This window comes from Periophthalmus magnuspinnatus, chromosome 19 (genome assembly GCF_009829125.3).
Source record: "Periophthalmus magnuspinnatus isolate fPerMag1 chromosome 19, fPerMag1.2.pri, whole genome shotgun sequence".
Lineage (NCBI taxonomy): Eukaryota > Metazoa > Chordata > Actinopteri > Gobiiformes > Gobiidae > Periophthalmus > Periophthalmus magnuspinnatus.
In genome coordinates, this window is record NC_047144.1 from 15,649,704 (window position 1) to 15,673,677 (window position 23,974).

General features: G+C 40.6%; 1 protein-coding gene across 2 annotated transcripts in view; it reads left to right on the top strand.

The window, feature by feature from the left end:
• The window catches only part of LOC117387565 (adenosine kinase), a 277,300-nt gene that overhangs the window by 230,227 nt on the left and 23,099 nt on the right, over positions 1–23,974 (top strand). For both annotated transcript variants that reach the window (XM_033985095.2, XM_033985096.2), the window contains exon 8: positions 18,385–18,420. In XM_033985095.2, the coding sequence (XP_033840986.1) occupies positions 18,385–18,420 (36 nt within the window). The remainder of the gene's footprint in view (positions 1–18,384; positions 18,421–23,974) is intronic.

Sequence of the window (23,974 nt, forward strand, 5' to 3'; positions counted from 1 at the left end):
GGCAACCATCTTGAGACATATCCTGTGTCCTCGGAGCATTGCCCTCCCTTTAAAGCCCGAGGTGAGATGTGCGATAGCCACCTTTAGCTTCCAGATAAAGCTACAATACTGATAGCTAACTCCCCCAGCTCCACACCCCAGCCACGGCCCCCATTAACCTCAAAACGATGGAGGAAGAGCAGATAGACTGCCGAGGTCGCCTCCCTGGTACTCCCGTGCTTGGATCACTATCATATTTATGTTTCTGGTAGTTTAACCTCTGCTCCTCTGAGTCTGGGGTCCCGGGTGGGTTGGTGGGGGTCCTGTCTTGGCCTGCGCTGAGGGAGGTGGGTAATAGAATGGCACCAAAAGGCCAGCGCCGAAATTGGACTGATGAAAGTGTCAGTCAAGACCTGCTTTCAAGCCAGAACGAGAGCGGAGATGGAGAGAAGGAGCTGTGATTTTTACACTCACAAGTTGGATTCTGTTTCATGCAAAGTTTAAACGTTGTACTATTTGAACGTGCAGCTTTGACAAATGATTTTAGTAATGACGGTCTACACCCAATCGTCCCAATGGTCACCTCCACCGGTACACGCCCACTGTGACGTACGTTCTCCAATTTTATTTTCTTAATCCGGGATACTTGTAGGATTTGGCAGCGTCGCGTATTCATTCAAAATATTAAAAAAAACTACAGATTTTTTACATTTTAACATCTTTATTCTTACACGTTTTCTGGTGTAGGATCCAAATCATGCTTGTCTTACTTTGTTTAGCCTCGAATATTCCACAGTATAGCATTAAAACGATCAATCTTGCATATGTTCAATTACAGGTGTTTTACTGCAAAGAAAAACATACAAAAAACTTGAAAATCGAGGTCGCCTATGCATAGATCTGAACTGTAACATGATTTCAAAGCATCGTAAGCATAAAAAAAAAAAAATTAAAGCGACATTACATAAAAGCATCAAAGCCGTTAAAGCTATACAAGGGAACATTCCAGACAAATTAATCACAGCCTCTACCCGAGAGGTTGCATAGTTCTTCAAGATATTTCTTTGTGTTTAAACGACAATAAAGTGTACGCAGACACTGGGGGTGAGGTGGGTTCAGTGTCACCACCAACCTGTGGGTCAGTGGATCTAACGATGATGGTTACGTCAAGTGCGGGATTCGAACCAGCAACCTTCAGATATGTGGACAAATACTACTCCAACTGAGCGACTGTCGGCCATCGTCAAACAAAGAGCCCAAACCTCCTCATTCCACACAGGTTTATCACATTTCCCTGTGGTTGCCAGCTCTGTAATACTGTAAAGCACTTAATACCTTTTTAGGACATAAACCTAACCTAAAGAAAATGTATTTAGACAAAGCTAGCTTGAAGGGCACTGTCTGACTTTGCAACTTCACTTTTCTGCTAACAAAATTATGCAAATCTTTATCAAATTTGATCACTAATCACATTTACATGGAGGCATATTTTCTCCAAACACTGACTTTATGGCCCAGTGAAAGCCGAGTGTTGTGACAATAATTTGAGATAAATGTCATCTTGTGCACAGCAGACGCCGCAGTGCGCTAACAATGGACCATCTGGTGAGGCCTGGACTGAGAGGAGAGAAGTCAAGACTAAAATGAAAACGAAACTTAACTCTGGAGCAGGTGGTTGTGTGAGCGCGTTTCTCAAGTTTGTATCCAGAAGACACAGAAGTGCAGAGGATGTGTGAAAAGAGGGGAGTCAGTATTAGTCTGTATAGTTTTGGCAGTGTTATAATGTAGTTTCATAGTAAAAAAACATAGACTGTATATACAAATGGACGTGGCTAACCTGCTAGCTGCCGTGTTTCAAATAGGAAGTGATCATGGGTGCACTTCCGGCTCCATCAAATCCACTTTATGTTCGAAAACTGTGGCCAATCTCGTCATTTTGGTCTTAAAATGTTCGTATTAACCCGCTCTACATGATCCTGGTATTTTTATTTCGCTGATATGAACATTAATAACAGACAAAAGAGCTGCCTTCTTTCTCTGAGCTTGCTCCTGCTAGCGTTAGCAACAGGCTTGATTGACAGCGTTGCTAAGCGCCCGCTCCCTGCCCCTTACCTTCAACAGCCTCACTCCGGATTGGCTCTTTGGTTGCTATGATACTCGTGGTTTGAACTCTTTATACCTGGAGTTGTGTTTTGTTTCATTACTGTTTTAGATATTCTGAATATTACTCTAAATGTTAAAAAAGTCAACTCTAGAAATTAGCTTCCTATTATAGACAATTTTTTTCTTTTTCACATTAAAAAGATTGTTTTTTAATCAATCGCCATAGCAACAGTCTTCATTTTTCATCATTCTGAAGCCCATGGATAGCTCGTAAACCAGGAGGCACTACTCTGTCTACATCTTCACCAATTCTTCTCTACTCAGTTTCTTTGTATGCTCAGAAATCAGGTCTCCATGGAGATTTTACAGTTTATGGTATTATCTATGGAGACAGGCAGATTATCGGTAACATCTGTGGAGAGGTGAGCACAGTAAGAAGGCATGTTTTTCAAGGTATTCTTTTCCTGATTAAAATTGTTTAATGCACCATTTATTCTATGTAAATTTTTTGTATTTGTATTATTTTGTTTTGCACGTCATGTGGAAAAATCGTTTAAAAATATTATATAAATATTGTTTTATTTATTTATATTTACTTTTTATTATATGTATGTATGCACGTCAGGGGGTGCTTTTTCTTGGTATAATACAGATACAACATTTGTCTTTGTCACATTTTATTCATACCTTTCAGAATGATACAAAATTATGACAGTTGCTATAACGATTAACAATTTAAAACTAAATTACACATCTTTTTAAGGACAAAAATTCCTCAAAACATGGCCTATACCAAGAAGCTGAAACCACGAATCTAAGCCTGACGGAGCAGATGACTGAGAATACAAAGCACTGCGGTCTTGTCAGATACAGATTTAAAATGGCGTTTGTTGTTTTTGTTTCAGTTCCCAAAGGTCCAATGAGCTCTGTGGTGCATTGTGTCGCCCTCTCCTCCGGGGCATCCTGCTTAGGGATTTACTCGTCCTAATCTGTCCCTCGCTCCCAAACGAGCTTGTCCCCACACAGTTCTATCAGTGTGTGTGATCTTTGATAGCGATCTCTTCTGTTCTTTTTATATGCCGTGCCGTATCGCGTTCAGCCATATTAATACGATCACTTAATACAGCTAAAGCGGTTACATGAAATCCAAAACACGTCAGCTCTTTTGTTGGCATGGTGACAATAGTATTTATAGATGAACGATTATGTAAAATGTGTCTTAGGTGACAGTTCACACCTTAGGGTTGGCCAATGGACTCAACTGATGACAGATGACCATGACTATTACTATTAGGAGATTATAAATTACTATTAACAGTTAGGTAAAAGGAAATTCATTTCTGCCAACTGGACAAAAAGTTTTTTCAGTGAAGATGTTTGAAAGGTCCAAGCCGCTTCTTCAGTTCTGGTCAGATCGCTGGCGGACACTGCTTTATATTTGTCTGAAGGGAGGAGCTAACTACACTGAAACTAACTAACTCTCATGACAGGAGAGCTGCTCGGGACAACAATCTGCTGTGCAACTCAATCTCAAAGACACTAACCACTGCTTTGACGTACAGAGCTTAGCCAAGGAAACAAAATGGTTTGAGAGGGGAGTTAAAGAGGCAGTTTTGAACAGGAATAGGGGCCTTGGACATCATTTATCTCCTGTTTATAACTCCATCCTCCATCCTAGACTAGACTTTTCTTTTTAGCCATAAAAATCATGTTAAAGGAAATATCATTATATATTGCATTTTTTCACACAACTACCTCTATTTTACGTATCCATCCATATTTTTCCTTTGACGCATGGAATAAACTGACCGGAAAAATCCCCTCGGCACCTGCGCTCTGATTGGTCATCTTCGAGGGACAACATAAGCAGATTACCGTAATGACAGTAAAATATTTAAAGAGCCTCATGCCTCTACTTTGAGATTTAAATTTACATGAAGCTAATTGGTTGCAAAGTTACGGTAATGGAAAGTCTGCAACCGCGCTCTGTCGGCGACGATAGCATCCGTCCCAATAGGGTTATGGTAGCTCAATGGACCTAGCTAACAAACAAACTGTAAACAGCAGATGTGTTAGTTTCAATGTAGGTAGCTCCTCCCTTCAGACAGACATAAAGCTGCGTTCCAGTCGCTCTCAGAGGTTGGAACTGGGATTTCAGGATGACATAATCTCAGAGTTTAATATCAGATGCCCGTTCCAGTTGTCAAGTTGGAAAAACAATGATCAAACTATCACAGTAAAGATTCAAAAACGTAATAAATACTATGAAATGTGCTCAAATCTGCCAAAGTGAGGATCCAGTTCAGTTCATTCAGAAACCCGAACACTGTGACTACATTAGGAATTAATAAAGCAACGTTTAAGAGTGAATTTCAGCTTTTGTTGACATTAGCGCTGTGTACATATTAGCAGCATTAGCATAACATTAGCATAGCAGCGCATTTATAACAGTAGAGGCTCAACATCTGTGCAGGAGATTCACAGAAGGAGAATCTAAAAGGAAAATAACACAAGTACAGACAATATTTTAACTGTCAGATATCAAATTTCATCCAAACGCAGGGGGCCGCCATATTGGATTTTCTAACTTGGACTCTGAAACGTTCTCAGAGTTTCCAAGTAGAAATTCGCAGAACATTCCAACCCCCAAGGACAACTGGAACGCACCATTAGGAAGTGACTTACTGAACCTCGTCTGAAGCTTCTTGGATGAGACAGAAAAAATGGCAGAAAATGACCATAACTGTGAGCATTAAAATCACACTTTTAATTGGATAACAGCAAATTTTGTAACAGTAAGCTAGCAGTTAATTCTATCGCGTCACAACAAGAAGGTCCATGGTTTGATTCCTTGACAATGTGACATGTGGCTGCCAATCTGCGCCAACAACCTTTCTTTCCATCAGTCACTCACTTAGACGGTTGGAGAAGTGTCTTGCCCAAGGACTCAGTGATCGTATGCATTGACCTGAGCTGAGTTTGAACCATCAACCTCCTGGTTAGAAGATGACAGCTCTACCACCTGAGCCACTTTTAATCAGAACCAACATTTGTATTTGTTTTTGGTCCCTGTCGCAATCAAACAAGACATGCTGTTAAGAGCAGGGAGAGACATTCGGTTGGGAATCTATTCTGTTTTTTCCTTTTTCTGTTCCTTATTTTGCAACTTTTTATAAATACTGATCGCTGCAAACTTGTCAAAATGATTCAAATAGTTAAGCGATGCTCCAAAGACATTAAATTGAATCACTTTTATTTCATCCTACTAAAACTAACCACTTGAAAATGAAGATATAATGTGTATTTGACCTGTCAGTGGTCGTAATATTCTGGCTAAACGTCTTTGTAAGGGACAGACCTTGTTTCTGACCCCAGGCGTTTTCTCATGTATCCCATAATGCACTGTGACAGCCCACTGCAGCATTGGTCACTTGTTTAAAAGGGTTAAAGGGACAGATCCTAAACTAGGGCATAGTGCTTGTGTGAATAAATAAATGTAATGAGATAGGACAGGGACACTTGCTATGAATACAGATACAGCTTTGCTCACAGCCAAGTCGTATTTAAAGGTAGAGTTTATTTCTGTTGGAGATTCATCCTCAGCGTTTGACCCATCCTTCACCCAATACCACTGGGGAAAATGGTGAAGTTTTCGGCCAGTGTCTTGGTCAGGAGTATCTATTGGATTGTATTTTGCGTGTTTTGTGGCTCGTGGGTGGGTTAAAGGTCCTATATTACACAAAATGGACTCTTGTGAGCTTTAAGTCATGTTATAATGCTGTTACCTCCTCAGAAATATACCTGCAGTTGTGATTTTGTTTCATTGAACAAGCAAACGCTGCATATTTAGGCTGGAAAAGAGCGTCCTCATGTCATGTGGCTATACAGGAAGTACTCCACTCCGTTTTTAAACTCCTTAACTAGAATCATTTGGATCATTTCAGCCCTGGAATTGCCAATCTCTACTGAACTAAAGGTAAAAGGAGCTGTTAACATGACGTCACAAGGTGGAACAGAGCATTTTGAGCTTTGGAAATGAAAATTGAGGAGGTAAGAGCATTTGAACACGGCCTAAAGCTCACAAGAGTCCATTTTGCGTAATATAGGACATTTAAAAATCGCTACACAGTGTGAATTCATACCTAACGATTTACTCCGTCTCTCCTGTCATATGAAGTCTGTTTTGAGTGTTTGCTTTGGAAACTTCTTGACAGTTCCTTGTTTTATGGCAGTGATATGGGGACACGCTTCCTTCAGTAGTCGTTTTGATTAGTTCTTTATTCCCCATGTGCAGACTGCGTAAGGCTGCGGCTGGAATCGCTTGAGTTCAACACCAGATGCTGTTTTTGCAGGGCCTCTGTGAGCGCCGTCTCTCTCATGTACTGCGCCATAACCAAAACCAATAGGAAAACACTGCCTTACCATTATTATATGCACGCAACTGTTTATAATTGGCTGTATGTTTTGAAATGTAACCCAGATGTCATGCCCTGTTTGGTTTTAAGACGGAGTTTGTGGTGTATTTCAAACCGATTTGTGTAGACTAATCGTTTTCTTGTACTGTTTGGTTCCGTCAGACATTTTTCCATTTTTATCGTGTATTTTTGTTACAATGGACGCAGCTCGAGCAAGGTTAAAGTGCTGATATTGTCAAAATCAACCAATATCACTAAGTAACCCTATATTTGACTCAAGTGCATGTGGCTTTAGGAGTGTTTTTTATGCTTTAGACATCAGCATCTATTTGAAATCACAAAAAGATCCATTTCCGAGATATACCAAAATGTATTTCAAGCCTATATTTTTGCTTTTTTTTTCAATTGTTTATAAAAATCCCTTTCATATTTTCTTTTACGATGCCAACAGACAAAATTGGCTTTATTTTGCTTAAATCATCTGTACTATAGTTATAATCTACAACACCGGTGGATCATTAAGTTATAATTTGCACATTTTAAATCCCAATATTCTTCTAAAACGACTTAATAAAAGAAACAAGTCCGCTGCGTTCTGGGTTAGAAAACTGTGGTGTCCAACGGGAGCTGATATCGCTGTAAACGTCATCACAAGAAAGAGCCGTGTAGCTGTCGGCGCCCCCTATGGATAGCTGCACATCACACCAACGAGCAGCATATTTTTGTTCATTTGTTCATATTTGTGCCAAAACGACTACACAACGGTGCCAAATCCTGCGTATATTACCGATTAAGAAAATAACATTTGAGAAAGAAGTGCGTACGTCACAGTGGAGGTGAAAACGGCGGTTGATCGGCAAAATGGCGTCTTGAAAACAAGTGATTAAAGATTAATCAAACACGAATCACTCCAAATACAACTTCAGGGTCTCAATGAAAAAGCTCTGAAAAGTCCATTTTGCAGAATAGTCTGATTTAAGTAGTACTTGTTCCTACTTTTCCAGTTTTCAACAAAAATGTGCTAAACTGCTGTGTGGGACTTGTTGCTGTCAGACTTGTGTTTTCCATCGATCAGCTCTGCTCGGTCGCTGTAGGCTACTGTACATAATTTTGTTGATGCAATTGAAAACCCGTATCTTTCTCTCTGGCCTCTCACCATCCCAATAGAAACGGCATTAACCCTGTTCTAAACCAGCCTTAAATCTGAAAGAACGCATTTGCAGGTGTATTCATTTCCTCACTGGCCCCTCGGTGTCACCTTCCATTCACGTCAGATACAATTGAATTTGTGTGTGAGCATCGCGTTGGTCCAACTCGCTCAAAGCTAATGGTTGTTTTCTGAAGCCCCCCGGGGTGTTGTGTGTCTCTGCTTATCAGGTTGTGTTAACCTTAGCGCCGCGGCTAGCTCTGTCGCTTAGATTCTTAAGGACGCTATGAAATTGGATTTTTTTTCTCCCCCTTTTCCCTGTTCCTCTATAGTGTCGTGGCATAAGATCGCCTGGGATAAAAATGTTAATTTGTTTGTTACGACCGAAGTTTTATGTAAATGTGACTCTTTTAGCCACGTTATAATGTTGTTAGCTCCTCAAAAACCTACCTGGAGTTGTGTTTTGTTTAATTTACACATGTTTGAGTAACATTTTATTATTAGTCTGTACATCTCCAAAGCTCAAAATGCTCTGTTCCACCTTGTGAAGTCATGAAGTGGTAGTTTTCAAGTTAACAGCTCCTTTTACCTTTAGTTCAGTAGAGATTCACAATTCCAGGGCTGAAATTATCTAAATGATTCTAGTGAAGGTGTATGGAGTTTAAAAACACAGTGGAGCACTTCCTGTATCACCACATGACATCACAAGGTGGAACAGAGTGTTTTCAGTTTGAGAGAAGAACTCAGCCTAAATATGCAGGGTTTGTGTGTTAAACATGTGTGAATGAAAAGAAACACAACTCCAGGTCTGTTTGCGATGAGAAACCTACATTAGAATTTAAAAGATGGTGTAATATCAACCCTTTAAAGGCACATTATGTAACTTTTCTGCTTGTCTCAATAGAGATATTATTGTTTTGCCTGGATTGTTCTAAAGTCTGGAATTAATGATCCCGCTCACAAAAATAAAGCAGGTTTTTCCAAGATATTTTCAATCAATACAAACACCTGTATTTGACTGAATATAAAATAAGTAGGTTCATTACCACATGTGGAACAACAGAGTGAGGCAATGGAATAACCACTCTACCAGAAAAGTTCCATAGTGCACCTTTAAGTGGTTACTATCGTAGTTATCAGCTTATCTGCAGGGAAATTGTGTGCGAATGTGTGTGTGAATGAATGAGTTTTTCCTTGATGTAAAGCGCTTTGAGTGACTTGAAGGTGGAAAAGTGGAAAAGCACAATATAAAAATGTGACCGTTTACCATTTTGCCAAGAAAAGAAAAGTTACGTAGTGCCGCTTTAAGGATTTGAGTGAACTTGACGAGTATTTATCAAAGCTGATCCATTAACAATAGATCATAAATACCCATTGTTTTGGCATATGGTGTTTCGTGTGGTCATAATGTTTTGGCTGATTCATTTATAGCACTTTTGATTCTCTGTAATTAGGTAATAGTTTTCATCTCAGAACAAGTGACAAGTGAACAAAGCTGTCAGCACTAAAAGCAAACGATCTTGTATTAAACTAAATGGAAACATATGGGTGAACGTATCCAGCTAACTGACAGTTTGGAGCGTGTCCAGGAACGCTCCGCCCACAGAGCCATCAAGACCAACGCATCACAAACACCCAAGCCAAACAAGAGATTTTCACTTCAGATAATCATCATCGCTTTAAATCATCTTTCTTTAATCGTTTTATGTGGGAGTTTTAAACACACAAAAGGCAGTACTGGTCTCAGTGACAGCCCTGTGATCAGTGAGGGACTATTTATCGCAGAATTAAACAACAAAAAAATCCAGAACACTGAAAATTCCATCAAAAATTCAGGGACAATTTACGCACTCAAAATAATGGTGTTGACAAGTATTTCTGGTTGTTATATAATTTATTTAAATGACATGGTTTGGCCTTTTTAACATTTTGGTTGCTACGTGTCAGTTTTGGAAATACCTCTACGTATGGCACATCTGCCCGTGTCCAACCAGGAAGTAAAAATATGAACTTTACCCTCAGACTGTGTAAAGAAGTTCATCGAGCCTAGCGGTTATATTTGAAATGCTGAGCGTGAGTATCATAGCAACCAAAGAGCCAATCTGGAGCAAAGTTTAGGAGGGAGCGGGCCCTTAGCAACGCTGTCAATCAAACCTGTTGCTAACACTAGTGGGAGCAACCTCAGGGGATTTGTCTGTTATTAATGTTCATATCTTGATTTACAGACACAATAGTTAAATAAAAACACCAGGATCATGTAGAGCAGGTTAATACGAACATTTTAAGACCAAAATGACGAGTCTGACAGCAGCAGTTACAGAGAGAAGGGCCACAGTTTTTTAATAGAAGGTGAATTGGAGCCAGAGTAGATGGAGCTGGAAGTGCGTCCATGTTAGCCGTCGCATTCCTATATCATAGACTGTATATTTATATAAATATACAGTCTATGACTTTATCTAAATGTTCAAATTAGGCAAAAATTGATAAACTCTTTCGCAGAATCTTGAATATAATAATTTTTTACTATGTCTGAGTGAAATGTTTGATCTAACCTCATCTGCACTTGAAGCAAATAGATTATAGACTATTACACTGTATATATGTAAAGGGCCCATATTACGCTATTTTCTGATGTGTTATAATGTTGTTTCCTCATCACAAACAGACCTGGAGTTGTGTTTTGGTTCATTCACACATGTTTAACAAACACTGCATATTTACACTGATTTCTTCTCTAAAACTGAAAACACTCTGTCCTTGTGATGTCATGTGGTAATACTGTGTTTTTAAACTCCACACACTTTCACTAGGTGAAGGTAAACTGTCAAAGCCAGACTTAGAGAGACTTATCCATGCATTTGTCTCCAGTAGGTTAGACTACTGTAATGGCCTGCTCACTGGCCTCTCCAAACGAGCCTTAACACAGCTGCAGTACATCCAGAACGCTGCTGCTCGGGTCCTGACTAGAACCAGGAAGTATGAGCACATGCATCCTGTGCTCAGGTCTCTGGCTCCTGTGGCTCAAAGAATAGACTTTAAAGCAGCTCTGCTTGTGTATAAGTCTCTCCATGGCCTAGGTCCAAAGTACATCTCTGACATGTTAGTGCCATATGAACCATCTCACACTCTGAGGACTTCAGGGATCGGCCTCCTGCTGCCCAGAGTCAGGACTAAACATGTGGAATCAGCGTTTCAGTTTTAAGCAGCTAAAACCTGGAACAGTCTTCCTGAAGATGTGAGTCAGGCCTCTACTTTGACAATGTTTAAATCCAGGCTCAAAACAGTTCTGTTCAGCTGTGCATACGACTGAAAGGTTTTTATTCTGCACTCTTCTGTTTTAATGTTAATTTTATGATGATTATTATATATATATATTATTTATGATTATTTATGTTTTGATTTGTGTGATTTTAATTTCTTTCTTATACTGTAAAGCACTTTGAATTACTTTGTGTACGAATTGTGCTATACAAATAAACTTGCCTTGCCTTCACTAGAATCATTTAGATCATTTCACGCCTGGAGTTGCCAATCTGTACTGAACTAAAAGTAACCAGTAGCTGTTAACTTGAAAACTACCACTTCATGACATCACAAGGTGGAACAGAGCATTCTGAGCTCTCCTTCCCCAGCTGTGACTTTTGAATGACCCTCTTATTTATTTTAAAGCACAAAACCCAAACTGCTCCTCTGTGTACTGCCCCGTGTACCTATTCACACTCCATTTAATACCATTTATACAGGCGAGGCCATCTTACTGTAGCCAATTACTAGGTCGCAGATAAGCATGTTTTGATTTGAAAACTAGCTTAACCATGAAGCGTGTTTTTCTCTCCTCCGCCCCGCACCACCTCTGCTACTGCTCTGCGGATTATTAGCTTAAGCGGCTCTAAAAATATCCTTTTGACTGGTTAAGCCTGTGACATCTTTTATATGTTGATCGCTCTGTATTCTGTCTGAACCAGAGTCTAGTAAAAACGCGCACATACATATGCATTTTTAATTTATTTTATTTCGAGAACTTCAAAGCGGAGAGCCCAATCGCCGCCATCTCCAAGTAAACAAGATGACTCCCTCCACAGATGTCACAAGGCGGGCTTGTCACTGTATTGTATTGGAGGCAGCTGTTGGAGCACATGTACCGTCGACATATACCAAAACAGCTCGTGTTAATTAAACAATGTAGGATCTCTCAGTATCAGTGTATTTTCTATAGGCAGATACTTTAAAATCAACAGTATATACTTGTACTTTGTGTGTAACGAAATGGTACGTAAAAGAAATATGTCAAAGTACAAATATACACGCAATCTAGTACTGCTTAATGAAAACTACCACTAAATTAGCCTTAGCCTTAAGAATGATTCAGGCTTAGTAACTACTTAGCATTAGAAGTGAGCATAGCAACATCATAGCAACCAAAGAGCCAATCAGGAGCGAGGCCGTTGAAGCTAACGTGCCTTTTTGCCTGGATTGCTGGTTTAGCAGGGAGCGGGCACTTAGCAACGCTGTCAATTAAATCTGTTTCTAATGTGAGCAGGAGCGACCTCGAGGAAAGAAGGCACCTGATTTGTATGTTATTAATGTTCATATCTTGATTTACCAACACAATAACGAAATAAAAACACCAGGATCATGTAGAGCGGGTTAATACGAACATTTAAGACCAAAATGATGAGTCTGACAGCAGCAGTTACAGAGAGAAAGGCCACAGTTTTTCAATAGAAAGTGAATTGGAGCCAGAGTTAAGAAATATTAATGGATTTTGTGCTAAAATAAACAGTTCAATTGTTGCATGAGGCTAAGTTACAGGTCAGATCTGTGAAGAGGTGACCCCCTTCACAGTACGAATACATTTATTTTGAGCGATAAAAAACATCTGCAAGTGAATAAACGCAAGATATGTTAGTTTTAATGCCATACCTCGGAACATCACACACAAAGCGATGGCGTCTAAATGAAGGCAAGAAGGTAGAAATTGCCAACATAAAATCAGTATCTGAATTGGTATCGAGTATCGTGACTAGACTTGTATACTTCTGTTTTGTGTTTGTTTTTTTGTTTTGTTTTTTTCTATATTTTAGTCTCATTGGTTCTCCCTGTATAAATAAATAAAGACATGAATAAATATATAAATGAATAAATAAATAAATAAAGACATGAATAAATATATAAATGAATGAATAAATAAATAAATAAATAAATGAATAAATAAATACATGAATAAATATATGAATGAATTAATAAATAAAATAAATAAATCCATGAATAAATAAATAAATGAATGAATAAATACATGAATAAGTAAATAAATAAATGAATAAATAAATGAGTAAATAAATAAATACATGAATAAATAAATACATTAATTAATGAATAAATACATGAAAAAGTAAATAAATGAGTAAATAAATACACAAATAAATAAAAAAAAAAACACAAATAAATAAATAAATAAATACATGAATAAATAAATAAATAAAGGTATACCTTAGTATCGAAATCGAGTTTGAAATGTTAGTATCGTGACAACACTAGTGGATTTTTGGAAATGATAAAACAGTGTCTTTAAACTTTTTTTGTTGGGTTCTTTTCATGTCAGTCCCAAGCCTATATAAACACATAGTATTGTGTCGCATGTAAACCCTGTGTAATTTGTATACAGAACACATAATACAGGAGCAAATAACATTCCAATCAGGTGACTAACCCGCTTTCCTCAAACACAAGAATAAGACTTCCCATTTTCCATTTGAGTGACTAAATATTGTTGACGCGTGCACGGGCAAATTAATAAACGGCCTGAAAAGGATTACATATTTCTCATGTAGCTCACACAAGCAGCTCAATTATATTTGCCTCGAACACCCACACGCTTCCCCAGCAAATAATAATATAACTGCTAACAAGAGAGGCGGAGATGGAAAAATCCGGCTCGTTTTCTACCCTTCACTCAGCTATGTGCCGCTCGCTAAACACTTCCACTTAAAATACTGCTGTTTTGACAAGGGGGGGTTGAAAAAATAGGTGTACGTGGCCCCCCGAGGACTCCGTGCAACCCGACGAGCGGCAAAAAGTCAATGTTATGTTGTAAATAATGAAAAACAAATGAGACGAAACACCGATGCTGCAGTGGTGAGGTGGAGGAGTTAAGTTAAGTTGAGGTTTGCGTAGAGTTTAATGGACGATACGACCACCTGACCTGCGCTAGTGCCCGTTAGCATGTTAGCTTGTAGTAGTATCTAAATATATGTAACTGGTAAATTTATAAATGTAAATGTATTTCTAATGTAAATGTATTTCTAATTTTGATTTCTTTTTCTGGGTAAATTAGTAAAACTGCACTGTGTAACTTTTTAACTTCTAGTCACTGGTCTCCATGGTAACATTGCTGCTTTTGTGTGGAATGATTCACAGTATAGAATTAAATTATCTGACTTTTATTCAATCATGGCTTTGTTGTTGTGTAGTTTAGTTGTGTTTTTTGTTGTGTAGTTGTTTTTTTTTGCAAGAAACTTGAAACCACGCTGTTGTGAGCGGCGTCTCCTTTCCACAGATCTGACCTGTAAACTTTCTGCGTAGAATCCATTGCTTGTGTCATTGGAGTTAGACAAGTTTAAAGCTAGATATTGGATCATTCTATGCTAAACGTCAACACCTCCATGGACAAAAAAACGGATGGTCAATTCTCTACCAGAAAAGTTGCACAACGCACCTTTTAAAATGTATTTATTAACTTTAGGGAGGGCATCTGACATAAAATCAAACCGCTTTTAGGTTTTGATTTTGGTAAACCTTCAGATCAGTGGACTAACTCTACCAACTGAGCTTCTGTCTTCAAACTATAAAAGCAAGATGGATCTGTTTAATGAAAGACTGCGGTACATTCCTCATAAAGCAATTTCCACGCAGACAAGCTAACAACTACTATAGCAACCACTTAAACATGCACTATGGAACTTTTCTGGTAGAGAGGTTATTCCATTGCCTCGCTCTGTTGTTCCACATGTGGTAATGAACGTACTTATTTTATATTCAGTCAAATACAGGTGTTTGTATTGCTTGAAAATATTTTGGAAAAACCTGCTTTATTTTTGTGAGCGGGATCATTAATTCCAGACTTTAGAACAATCCAGGCAAAACAATAATATCTCTATGGAGACAAAAAAAAAGTGAAAAAGTAAAATTTAAACTAACGGAAATGGCCTGTGCATTGTTACAGCTCTAAGCCTTAAGTTCTTTTCATTGTTTGTATTTGTATTTTTCACTGAGCGCCAGATGTAAAATAAATGTAACTACTTTTTTAAATTGTTAATTAACTGTTTCTGTATTCAATATTTCTTCAAGTTTCAAATATTACATATGCATTTGCAAAGACGTAAAAAATATGTCTGTGTAACTGCGTGTCTCCTGATAAAATGACATTCCAAGACCATCATACCTTTTAACGTAACCTGTCGACGGCCACATAAAAGGATGTAGAGGGCCACATTTAGCCCGCGGGCCTTGAGTTTGACACATGCTTTAGTGCGTCACTACGGTGGAAGTGACTCTGTTTCTTGAGAGACTTCACCGTCAAGATTTTGTTATGTTATTGTGAAATTTGTGTTTTTAGTTAACTTTACCTGTTGTTTTTGTTTAATTGTTGCAAAGTACCGTTTGTTAGAATATTTTTAGACCCCTTCTGTTTAATTTACCTTTAACATCCCAGTTAATTAAATTACTTCTTAATTAAACATTTTTTCCATCTTGCTTTCTTTTCTTAAATGAGGGAAGGCGTTAAAAGGCACGAGAACCATTTAGAAGCAATTAAAGCGACAGCAGCTCAGTTGGCGTGGAGGGCCCACTGATCTGAAGGTTGGTGGTTCGAATCCCGCTCTCGACATAAACATTATTAGATGATCAGTCAAATCCACTGGCCCACAGGTTGACGGTGCAATTCCAGCTCCCTGTTTTTGTGTCCTTGAGCAATACACTTCCCCCACCTCGCCCCCAGTATGTCCGTTCCATGGTGTATGAACGTGTGTGTGAACGGGTGAGCGATTCCTTACTATAAACCGCTTTGAGTCCATTACAGGTGGAAAAACGCTGTATAAAACTGTCACTGTTTACCATTTAACTGCCAGTGATGAGAACCATGCGGAAACAATTGCCTGAGACTATTCCAGGCAGTTGTTTGTCTGTCATGGTTCAAGATCAGAGCGAGAGGAGAGGCTGAGTGGCTAACAGTTCAAACTATAAACATCACTCAACTCACTCAGGGCTTTTAATGATCGAGTACTCCTGGACCTGCTTACACTCACGAGTAAATCGGGCTAAAAATAGTAGCTGCTCGCATGGACAGTGGCTAGTAGCAGTGCTGTTATCACGCCAGTTTCAGGGATGAAAAGGTCAACAAAACAAGTCTGGACATGTAATATGGACTTCCTGGATTACCACTCTGCTCAGCTCCTTGGAAACATCAGTGTTCCTCAGTAGCTCATCTATCTTGCGTATATTTAAAGCCCCGCTGCGTAACATTTCAGCCAAAAAACAAAACAAAAAACAGAAACAAAGCATTTACTTCATCACAAAACCATTACAAAATCCTGCTGTTTTCTCCATGTTGAAATAATGAATTCTTAGCAACAAGAATGAGCAATGTCGTCTTTCCACAGATTTGACCCGTAACTTGGTCTCATGGTGTGATTTGTTTAATGCCATACTGCGAAACATTCCAGACAATTCAGTAACATCTCCATAGAGACAAGCAGGTTGGACCCCAGCAGAAAAAGTTAGATAATGCGCCTTGTCTCCACGGCAGTTAATGAGTTTAATGCCGTACTATTGAACATTCCAGGGAATGCAGTGACATCTACATGGAGAACCCCAGTAGAAAAGTTACGTAATGCAGCTTTAAAGGTCTTATATTAAGCAAAAAACTGACTCGTGTGAGCGTTAAGTCATGTTGTAATGTTGTTATCTCCTGAAAAACACACCTGGAGTTGTGTTTTGTTTCATCTACACATCTACATCTCCAAAGCTCAAAATGCTCTGTTCCACCTTGTGATGTCATCAAGTGGTAGTTTACAGGTTAACAGCTCTAGTTCAGTAGAGATTGGCAATTCCAGGTCTGAAATCATCCAAATGACTCTAGTGAAAGTGTACGGAGTTTAAAAACACAGTGGAGCACTTCCTGTATCACCACATGATGACATCACAAGGTGGAACGGGGTGTTTTCAGATTGACAGAACTCATCCTAAATATGCAGGATTTGTGCGATAAACATGTGAAGGAAACAAAACACAACTCCAGGTCTGTTTGAGACGAGGAAACAACATTATAACAGATGAGAAAACGGCGTCGTGCGGACACTTTCAGAGTTACAGGTTCTTACATAAAACATTGGCATAATCTGGTTTAATTAGTGCTCTGTATTTTCAGCAGGTCTGCGGAGCGTTTACGAGACCACACGAACACCGCGTTGAGCACTTTCCTCAAACATCTGGCCTCGTCTTTTACCTCAGGGACCCTCTTGGCTCGGCTCCTTAATGACACCAGCACATGTCTATGGCTTCCTCTTAAGTAACTGGAGCAACGAGTCTCCAGGAAACTCGCGTCACAAACTGTATAAACTATGGATTTATGGGACAAATACAAATTTTCCAGTGGAAGATAAGGATAATACATCACGGCGCAAAATACATACTATGGAGACGCCAGATTAGTTTATATGTACCAAAGTAAAGAACTCGCGTAACCCCGGTGACGGAAAGCAGTTGTGTTGATGGAATGTTTCAGTTTGTTTTATAAGTTCATATGGAAACTTGTATTTTAAAGCTGCACTGTGTCACTTTTCTTGTGCTCGTGTCCGTGGAAATGTTACTGGTTTCCCTGAGATGTTCCACAGTTTATTTAGTTACTGTGTTGTTTTTTTACTGTGCTTAAAAATAACTTGGAAATATTTTAAAGCTACACTACTTAACCTGCTTGTCTCCATGGAGATGGTATTGCTTTGGGATGTTTCACAGCAAGGTATTAAACGTATCTTTCGTACATTTATTCAATTACAGTGTATTTATTTCGCAAAAATAACTTGAAAAACACAGATTCTTACTGTGAGCGGGCTTGCCTCGTCATGGATCTGACCTGTAACTTGGCGTTGTAGTGTTTCCCGCTTGTTTCCATCCAGATATGTAATTGAAATGCCATACTGTGGTGTGTACCAGCTGCCTGCTTTTCTCTTTGGACATGTCACTTTTTTGCATGTAATATTCCACAGTGTGTCATTAAACTTCTCTTTCTCCATGGAGACAACCAGACCACATCACAGGTCAGATCCAAGTTATTTTTGAGCAATAGAATAAATGTAATATGGATCATTTAATGCCATATTGTGGAACATTCCAGCCTTATCCCTTTGAACATGCCTGGAATATTCCACAGTATGGCATTAAACTTATTTATCTCCATGGGAAAAAGATGCCACCCGAGCAATTTACAGGTGAAGTTGAGCAAAAGAAACACCTGTATTTGAAGACATGCAAGAGAGGTTTAATACCATAGTGTGGAACATTCCAGGCAAAACAATAACATCTCCATGGAGACAAGAAGGTGTCTGAATCTTCATGAGAAAGTTCCCTATTGTACCTTTAGCTGTTATGTCTCTAAACGCAGTCTGTAGAGGATGTTTCTGTGTAGAGGGTTTGACACTTTCACTGTACAAACTACAATTAACTCACGTTTTTTTCTGTTTCCAGGAAGCGGCGACTTTCGCTGGAGTCCTGGGGTTTGGGGTGAGTGGATATTACACACAATAAACACACACTAAACACACGCACACACACACCCGCACACACCGAACACACATACACAGACACACTTAACACACACACACAGACACGCTAAACACACACATACACTAAACACACACACGCATACATACATACACACATACACACACTAAACACACACAAACACATTCTGTGTATGTGTGCACGTGTGTACGCGCACACATACACATGCTAAACACACTCACACATACACATGCATACAAACACATACATACAAACACACACTCACTAAACACACTCACACGTACACACACTCTAAACATACACACTCACTAAACACACACACACTAAACACACACACATAAACTAAACACACACGTACACATACACACACTAAACACACACTCTCACACACACACCCCCACACTCTCACACACACACGCACACCCCCACACACCCACACACACACAAACACACACACACACGCACACACACACTCTCACACACTAAACACATCCTAAAGGTTTTATTTTTGCTGATAATGAAGTTCGTTTTTGGACAGTGATTGATGTGCTATTATACTCTCTGGGCCTTGCAGCAGTTGCTATGGAAACCTGGCAGTCGTGATGGTTTCTTTGTTCAGCGCTCTCCCTCTCTCCTGTCCTCCCTCTATCCTCTCTCTCACTCTCCCGCTCCACCCGCTCTCCACATTCCTCCCTCCTTCCTATGCTCTCTCCTCCCTCTCTCTCTCTCTCTCTCTTTCTCTCTCTCTGTCCCTTCCCAGGCCCCCCCTCCTCTCTCTCTCTCTCTCTCTCTGTTTCTCTCCACCACCACCCCCTCCCCACCACCCTCCGCTCCTTTCTCTCATCTCTCTGGCTCCTCTTCTGTCTGTCTCTTCCTCCCCCCCCCTCTTTCCTCCTCCCTCCTCTGTTGTCTTTTCACCCTTCCCTCTCCCCCCCCCTTCCACACTTTTTCTCTCCTCTGTCCCCCCTCCTCTCTTCATCTCTCCTCTCCCCTTCTCTCTCTCCCCCTTCTTGCTCTTTCTCTCCTCCCTCCCCCTTCCTCCCCCCTCTCTCCCTCTTCTCTCCTTTCTCCTTCCTCCTCTCTCCCCCCTCGTCGCTCTTTCTCTCCTCCCTCCCCCTCCCTCCCCCCTCTCTCCCTCTTCTCTCCTTTCTCCTTCCTCCTCTCTTCCCTCCCCCCACGTCGCTCTTTCTCTCCTCCCTCCCCCCTCCTCCCTTCATCTTTCCTCTCTCCCTCCTCTCTCCTCCCTTCATCTTTCCTCTCTCCCTCCTCTCTCCTCCCTCCTCCTCTCTTCCTCTCTCTCTCTCCCACCTCCTCGCTCTTTCTCTCTCCCCCTCATCCTCCCTCCTCTTTCTCTCCCTCCTCCTCTTTCCTCTCTCTCTCCCCCCTCCTCTCTCCCTCTCTATCCCTCCTCTCTTCTCCCCCCCTCCCTTCTTCCTCCTCTATCCCCCCTCCTCTCCTCTCCCTCCTCTCTTCTTCCTCCTCTCTCTGTTATGACGCACTGTGCTAGCTCTGCACCCAACATTGCCTACAGATGTTATTTATTGAATTTTGAAAAGCCTCTCGGGAAGCCGGCAACTTGGGCACCATTTCAAGACATTTCTCTCTCTCCTTCCTTCCGTCTCTCCCTCCCTCCCTCTCTCCCTCCCTCCCTCTCTCCCTCTCTCTTGCTCTTTTTTCACCTGGTTAAAAGCCCTCTCATTATCTCCACTCGTCGTAGCCATGTTATATTTGTCATTACTCTAAAGCACACAGTGGCCACCTGTAGCAGCACAAATCAGAATGAACCGTCTTAACCTCTTTAACTCTCTGCCTCTTTAGTATCTTTAAAGTATCTGTCGTCTTGCAGCACTGGGAGGTTGCTGGTTTGATTCCCACGTTTCCCAAGTGCCATTAGGCAAGACACCACTGTGATGTGACAGACATTTGTGGTCATTTTTCTAAACGTGGAGGTTGTGGGTTTAAATGCGACTCAAAACACAATCGGTTCTTAAAGGTGCACTGTGTCATTTTTTTCTAGTGCGGGGGTTCGTCATCTGCTCGTTTCCATGGAGATTATATCAGCACGCATGGAATGTTCCGTGTTATTTCATTGAACTTATCTATAGCGTCGTTCACACATAAATCCCAGTAATTTTCCAGAGATCCATTCACACTCAATCATTAAACATTACCCCGTCTTTAGCTCGCCTCTCCACAGATATAACTTGTAACATTGCCTGGTGACGTCATGTACTTGTTACCACAGGGATCATTTTAATTTTAAGGCCGTATTATGAGACATTCAAGGTAGCGGACTGTTCACCAGAGTTACACTGTGCTACATCAGCATTAGCATTAGCATTAGCACTTCCAATTTTCAGCTTGATTTAAAAGCTGTGAAAACACGATTATTATGTGTCTTGCAAAAATGTAAAATACTACTTCATAATTAATTGAAGTTTGTGATTTTTACAATAAATAAATAAATAAAAAATCTTGATAGTTTCTTCCAGGATTTGCATGTTTGTTTGTTTGTTTTTTAATAATTTCAATAATTTAAACTAACAAAATGAAAACTCGACTAAAAATGCAAAATACTGATGATCTGCTGCTGTACTCCATCGTTTTTAAAATAACATCACTGTCGTTTTAAGATATTTTTGAGATTTTTATTTTAGTGAAAAAAAACAAACTGAGTTTGAAAAGGAGCTGGTGTTTTTGTTTTGTTTTGTTGTTTTTTTTTCCTTTGTGAGCAGCGTCTCTTTCAAAGTGTGAGTAAAGCTCACCTCAGCTTCCTGTGAATAATTTGTCATCCCGAAACGCTAAGAGTGTGAACGATGTGAACGACGTGAACGACCTGAACGCAATAGAAATGTGATCCCCCAAGAAGTGACAGAAGTGACAAAGAGAGAGAGAAGGAGGGAGGGAAGGAGAGAGAATGGGAGGTGACAGGTGAGAGAAAGAGGGAGAGAAGGAGGGAGGGAGGAAGGTGACAGGTGAGAGAAAGAGGGAAGGAGAGAGAGGGGGGGTGATGTGTGACAGGTGAGAGAAAGAGAGAGGAGGAGGGAGGGAAGGAGAGAGGGGGAGGTGACAGGTGAGAGAAAGAGAAGGAGAGAGAGAGGTGACAGGTGAGAGAAAGAGAGAGAGAAGGAGGGAGGAAGGTGACAGGTGAGAGAAAGAGGGAAGGAGAGAGAGGGGGGGTGATGTGTGACAGGTGAGAGAAAGAGGGAGAGAAGGAGGGAGGGAGGAAGGTGAAAGGTGAGAGAAAGGGAAGGAGAGAGAGAGGGGGGGTGATGTGTGACAGGTGAGAGAAAGAGAGAGAGGAGGAGGGAGGGAAGGAGAGAGGGGGAGGTGACAGGTGAGAGAAAGAGAAGGAGAGAGAGAGAGGTGACAGGTGAGAGAAAGAGAGAAAGGGAGAGAGGGAAGGGGGTGACAGATGAGAGAAAGAGAAGGAGAGAGGAGAGAAAGAGAGGGAAGTGACAGGTGAGAAAAGAGAGAAAGAGAAGGAAGGAGAGAGGAAAGAGAGGAGAGATTAGAGAGAGGTTGGAAGAGAAAAAAAGATGAGACAGAGGAAGGGAGGGAACGTGGAGAGACAATTCTGAGGAAGGAGAGACAGCGAGAGAGAGAAAAAGGGGGAGAAAAAGAAGAGACAAATAGAGATTAAAGGAAAATAAGAGGATGGAGAGGACAGAGAGAGGGAGAGACATTGATGAAGAGAAAGAGAACAGGTAGAAGAGGAGGAGAGAGAGAGGAGAGGGAGAAACAGAAAGAGGGAAGAAAAATGAACACGACTGAGGCCATAGTGCCAGTGCGGAGCAGAGGTACAGCTCTTTGACGTTTCCGTGACGACCTGATTCGGCGGCGCTCGGTGATGTCATTCGTGTGCAGTTCAAACACCGTCGCGTCGACGAGCAACACACGGGTTTAGGTTTTATTTCATTTGAATTTTTCAAGAAATGTCCCAGAACAAATCACACATAGAGGACACAAGTCAAAATGATAAACTACAAATGAAAAATGAACAAAAAATAAAGTATTTTAAAGAAGGAGGGAAGAGAAAGGGAGAGAGAGAGGGAAGTGACAGGTAAGAGAAAGAGGGAGAGAGATAAAGAGAGAGAGAAGGGAAAGTGACAGATAAGGGGAAAGAGGGAGAGGAGAGAAAGAGAGGGAAGTGACAGGTGCGAGAGAGAAAGAGAGAGAGAGAGGGGGAAGTGACAGATGAGAGAAAGAGGGAGGGAAGAGAAAGAGAGAGGGAAGTGACAGGTGCAAGAGAAATAAAGAGAGAGGGGGGGAAGTGACAGGTAAGGGGAAAGAGGGAGAAGAGAGAAAGAGAGAGAGAGGGAAGTGACAGATGAGAGAAAGAGGGAGGGAAGAGAAAGTGGAGAGAAAGAGAGTGAGTGAAGTAACAGGTGAGTGAAAGAGAGGAGAGAAAGAGGAGAGAGGAGGAGGTGACAGGTGAGAGAAAGAGGATAGAGAGAGAGAAAGAGAGAAACTATTATGCAATATCATTTAGAGCGAAGTTGAAAGATCAAGGTAAAGGTGCACTCTGTAACTTTTCTGTCACCTGCTTGTCTCCACGGTAACGTAATTGCTTTTGTATGGAATTATTCACAGTATAGAATTGAATTATCTGACTTTTATTCAATTACAGGGTTGTTGTTTTTTTACTGCAAAGAACTTGAAAACAGTTCATTGTTGCTGTGTCTACATTGTCTCCTCTCCACAGATCTGACCTGTAACCTCACCTGGTAGAATCCACTTCTTGCCTCAGTGGAGTTAGACAAGTTTAATGCTAGACAGCGGAACATTCTAAGCCAAGCATCAACATGTCAAGAGACAAGCACGTGGTCAAATCTCTATGAGAAAAGTTACACAGTGCACCTTTAAAATGTATTTCTTAATTCCAGGGAGGGCATCTGACATAAAATCAAACCGTTTTTACTGTTTGAGGCTTGTAAATGGTAAATTGTCACATGTTTATATAGCATGTTTCAACGTTCAAGGTGTGTCGAGAGCGGGATTCGAACCAGCAACCTTCAGATCAGTCGCCTTGTGCTTTATAATATGAGACATTTTTACACTTATGTGATATACTCTATAATAATATTGGTGTTTATAATTGATTTTTCTGTGTTTTTAAATAAATTTGAGTAACATAACCTTTCATTTGACCCGTGCCGTCCTCTTACTCGTTCATAACCCACGTCAGAGCAGCGTTGACGACCGTCCCATTTCCTTCACCTCACGTTTTTACCATCTCACCTCCAAACAACATTCCCCTTCCCCTCTCTCCCGGCCGCACTTTAAGCTTTAGTACTCGCGTTTTTTATTTCTCGAACATAAACCCGATGGCGCCAACGTGTCAAAGTCACGGTGGTTTTCCAGGTAGAGCCGTGTGGGCCCTTCGCTTGTGGTTTAACGCAGTCCCGGTGACAAATTGCTTTTTCAGCTAACTGCGCTAGCATTAACCTCCCCATTAGCACTTACTTAGAGTGTGTGAGCTCTGCGGGCCGATTACAGAGGCATTAGAGGTGTAAAAGACCAGAGGTTTAGC